General features: G+C 43.9%; 1 protein-coding gene across 1 annotated transcript; it reads right to left on the bottom strand.

Moving 5' to 3' along the window:
* Nucleotides 1-684: 684 nt before the first annotated feature.
* On the bottom strand, nt 685-3,338 carry LOC125200272 (putative serine/threonine-protein kinase-like protein CCR3). The gene has a single exon (XM_048097954.1). The coding sequence runs from the start codon at nt 3,274-3,276 to the stop codon at nt 955-957; it is 2,322 nt and encodes a 773-aa protein (XP_047953911.1). The 5' UTR covers nt 3,277-3,338; the 3' UTR covers nt 685-954.
* Nucleotides 3,339-4,603: the final 1,265 nt, after the last annotated feature.

Genomic DNA, 4,603 nt, shown 5'->3' with positions numbered 1-4,603 from the left:
TTAATGTATTCTTCATGTGTTTTGGGGTAGGTATTAATATTTCCAGATTTACTTTGATTGCACCGCTGTGTGATTACTGGAAAAGGCTTTAGTTAAGGCCCTACTCATGTCGACATCTTGAGTGGTTGAATATGGCTCTAATTGACTGATTTTAGTGATTGCTTAAAAATCAATTCAACATTAATGTAGAAGATTAGGCTTTTGAAATAAACACCAAAGCAATCAATATATTAACATTACATAGATGCATAGGAAATTTAACAAGTAGAATTAAACTTGTAGGCTGCACTACCTGCGATTTATTTTACTCCGTCCAAAAATTAATCTTATTTGTGTAAAGTAAGTGAATTGTGGAGAAAAAATCGATAAAGTATGAGAAAGAAGAAAAAGTATGAAAAGTATGCGAGAGAAACTTTTCATTTATAATAACGAGACTATTTTTTATGGACATTCAAAAATGACAAAATGAAACTATTTTTCGTGTGGACGGAGGAAGTACAATTTATAAATTTGTAACATCATTATAAAATAAAATATAATGCTTGATACAATTAGTCCAATATGATAATGTCTTTGTTAAAGAACTAGGACTACAACATTTCGTCGAAGCTTCTATGCAATCGTGTCCGAAGGAAAATTCTTCCTAGATACTCCTATTGGACAAGAAAACAAAAGAATTTGCACTTGAAAAGTAAAACAGCACTGAGTAAATTAATGGGTACAAAGAAAATAAAATTCATTTGAGACTTGGCCATTCGTGGCACCTACACTTGAAATTCTAGCATCAATTACACATTTTGTTTTCGATTATTTGGTTTGGTTTCTTCTGGAATTCTTTTCACAGCCAAAGCAAAGCCAATAATCTAACATTTTTGGTATAGAAAAATAAACGTGAATTTACAAAATGCTAAACCTAAAACAAAAAAAATAGGTCAAAAAGAATTTGAAAAGAATTCAATCCGAAGCGATGGAAATTGTCCCGCTGGAAATGCTACCATGGCTCTCTTCACACAGACCCAAAGCTCGATCCAAATTAATGATAATGTCACTCATGGAAGGCCTATCCTTCCCTTCCAAATGCACACAATGCCTCGCCGTGTACGCCACCAGCTCCACCGCCTCCATCTCGTTCACCTCGGCCGCCCCAACCCGCCTGTCCAGGATCCGGCCCACTTCCCCGGCCATGATCGCTGGCACGGCGTAGTCCACCACGCTCACCGGCGCTCCACCCTCGTCCGCGTTCTTGAAAATCGCCCGCTTCCCGGTCAATAGCTCCAGCAACACCACCCCAAAGCCATACACGTCGCTCTTCACCGTCAGCACATTGAGCCCGTAATACTCGGGGTCAATGTACCCGACCGTGCCCGCGGCCTTCATGGGCCGGTAGTCCCTCTCGTCCTCCGGCCCCATTAGGGATAGGCCGAAATCGGACACCCTCGCCGTCCAGCTGGCGTCCAGGAGGATGTTGGAGGACTTGATGTCACGGTGGATGATCGGGGGGACCGCGTAGCTGTGGAGGTACTCGACGCCGCGGGCGGCGTCGAGAGCGATTTTGATCCTCATCCGCCATGAATTGATGACGCTGCTGCTTTTCTCGACGTTGCTCTTGCTGTGGAGGTGATCGTAGAGAGCTCCATTTTTCATGAAATCGTAAACCAGAAGCCTCTCTTCTTTCTCCTCGCAGTAGCCTACTAATTTAACTAAATGCTTGTGATGCAATCGCGAGAGAAACGAGATCTCCGATTCGAACGCGTTTTCCTTCTCCTGGAATTTCTTCGCTTTCGACCCCGATTCGCTCCGCTTGATCGCCACCTCGCGGCCGTTGGGGAGTTTCCCTCTGTACACCACGCCGAAGCTGCCGGCGCCGATTCTATTCTCGGCGGCGAAGTTTCGCGTGGCCTCGGCCAGATCGGAGAAGAGAAACTCCGCCGCCTTGTCGGCGTGCTGCTTCGACGACGTGCCGCTCCGCTGCCGCCGCATCAGGATCGACGCCTGCCGCCGCAGCGTCGACGATCGCGACGGCGGATTGCTGCCCGAATTGGTGATCGTCGGCTGTACGGAATTGTGCACCTTCTTCTTCCCGAAACAAACGCCGCTACGCCAGAGACAGTAAACCACAGAGCAAATCCCTGCGAAGCCGCCGACGGATCCTACAATTGCGAACGCTAATAAGCCCCTTCTCAGCCCCCGAGAAGGACTAGTGCTTCTAGGCGGAGGCAGAGCAGGATCGGCGGAAATCGGATCACAAGGAGCGCAGATATGGCCGTCTCCAACGCAGAGCGTCTCGTAATCGGGATACTCGCCGCAGGAGCACGGCGTCTGGACGCAGGGCCCGGGGAGAGTCTTCTGCAGCGGCAGCAAGTTGTTGGCGCTGGTAGGCCATCCGGCGCCCCAGCAGACGACGGAGAAGTTGCGGCGAGTCAATCCACAGGTGAAATTGAAACCTGCAACAATCGATTCGAAAGAGATTCCATCGGTAATGCTGCTCGAGAACTCTCTGTCATCTCCGCCCCAGCACACCACGCTGCCGTTGGACCTCGTGATCGCGCACGTGTGGCTCGCTCCGAGCGCGAGGTCTCTGTAATCGCCGGAGGTGTTGGCCGGTATATTCAGTTGACCGGTGTCGTTGCTGCCTTTGCAAATCACGATTCCTAAGACGTCAATTCCGCAGGCGTGATTCCCGCCGACGTGGATATTGAACATTGACAAATTTGCAAAATCTAATTGGACTGAAGATGAAGAGCCGCCGCCGTCGCCCCAACACAAAACTCTGTTGGTAGTCTCAGTAACACCGCAGGAAAATCGGAGCCCCGACGAAATCATGCGAAATCGATCGGGAAATTGAACGGAATTTCCGCGCCAGCAAATTGCAGAATCGGAAGTAGTATTCCTCAATGCGCAGATTTGGGCGTCTCCGATTGCGAGGGAGGTGAGGGGGGCGGAGGAGGTGTTGTAGATGCGTTTGGGGGCGAAGGTGGTGTTCCAGCAGAGGAGGCTGAGGCCGCCGGAGCGGACGGCGCAGAGAGTGTCACGGCCGCCGGCGAGGTAATCGAAGGAGACGGTAGGGAGGATTGGGGGCAGCAATTGGCCATCCCTCCAGCACTGGATTTGTTGGATGGCTTGTTCGGCTGCTATGGAGCAGACGGTGGTGGAGGATCCGTACACGGCGGCGATGGTGGCGCCGGAGCCGCCGAGCGCGGAGGCTGGCGGCGGAGGAATCACGGAGAAAAGGAGTAGAATGGTGGCGGATATGATGCCCAAAAAGGATCTCGTCATCTATGAGGAGAGTTGTTGAAATGCCTCCTCATTTGCTAGAGAGAGAGACAACACAAATTGTATGACTGTATTTGAAAGTTTGGTCTTTGGTATGAAATCCAAGACATCTTTTTCAGTCAATTTTTTTTTTTTTTTTTTGTTCTCGTGACTTTTCCTTATTCGCAATTGTAGGGCTTTATTTTTTTAGAAACATGGAATAATTGCATTTAATACTAATATTTCGAATCTTGATTATTCAATTGATTCAGATTGCAAAAAAATAAATAAATTTAATTACCACTGTCCTCTTTTTCGACTAATTTATACTCATTCCAATCCAGTAATAAAAGTATACTCATCCCAATCCCATAAAAAAAGGTCAGTGAAATATTTTTATAATAATTATAAATAAAATGAGTTAATGCATTATAGGATTTACTTACAAAAATAGTAAAAAAGAATATTTGTGCATTTAACAAGAATCAGATAAATATGAAAATTCATGGAGATTGAAATGAGTATACGATAATTCAAGCTGGTCAACTGAAGTGAATTTTGGTTACCATAGTCTTGTTTCTTCGAGGCTAAATTACATATGATTAGCCCGAAATATATGAAAGAGGGAACGTGTTTTTTAGGTCCACGAAACTTTGCTTGAAAATATTATTTTAGATAAGTGAACTTTGAAAATATCAGTTCAGGTCCAATCAACTATGGAGTTAATATCATTTGAGGTATTTTGAAAATTTTTTTGGACGAAAATACTTGCTTCTAAGACCTTCAAAGATCAATTTGGACAATTCTTTTGCCAATCATCTTGCGTCAGAGACATAGTAATCCAACAATTTTTAACGAATAAATTTTTATATTTAAATTCAATTTAGATGTTAATTGATCTTCATTTTGAAATTCACCTCCTTATTACAATCCAAATTAATACCTCCGTCCATCAATATTTGTCATATTTCACTTTTACCATTTTTGGTTAGTAGTGAACCACATATTCCACCAACAACTCATTCCTACTCACATTTTATTATAAAACTAATATAAAAGAAATAGGGACTCCGCTGATTAACTGAATTTTTATTCAACTCACTTTTCATTACGTTTCCGATGTTGGAATTGAAAGTGGGACAAATTTTGGTGAACGGAGGTAGTAGTAGTAGCTATCTAATTTTAAAAAAATAAACTAAATAGAAAAAACTAAGACACTTTTTACGGCAAATTTTAATTATAGTTAAATAATTATAATTATAGAAAGAATTGTCCAAATTGCCCTTTGAAGGCCTTAAGGGCATTTTCGTCCGAAAAAAGTTCAAAATACCTCAAATGATATTAACTTGTA

Source organism: Salvia hispanica, unplaced genomic scaffold (assembly GCF_023119035.1).
Source record: "Salvia hispanica cultivar TCC Black 2014 unplaced genomic scaffold, UniMelb_Shisp_WGS_1.0 HiC_scaffold_889, whole genome shotgun sequence".
Classification (NCBI taxonomy): domain Eukaryota; kingdom Viridiplantae; phylum Streptophyta; class Magnoliopsida; order Lamiales; family Lamiaceae; genus Salvia; species Salvia hispanica.
This window is presented reverse-complemented; position numbering and strand designations above follow the sequence as displayed.

What these genes read in the sequence shown, in the direction of transcription:
- LOC125200272 (XM_048097954.1), bottom strand. Translation starts at nt 3,276, where the DNA reads ATGACGAGATCCTTTTTGGGCATCATATCCGCCACCATTCTACTCCTT.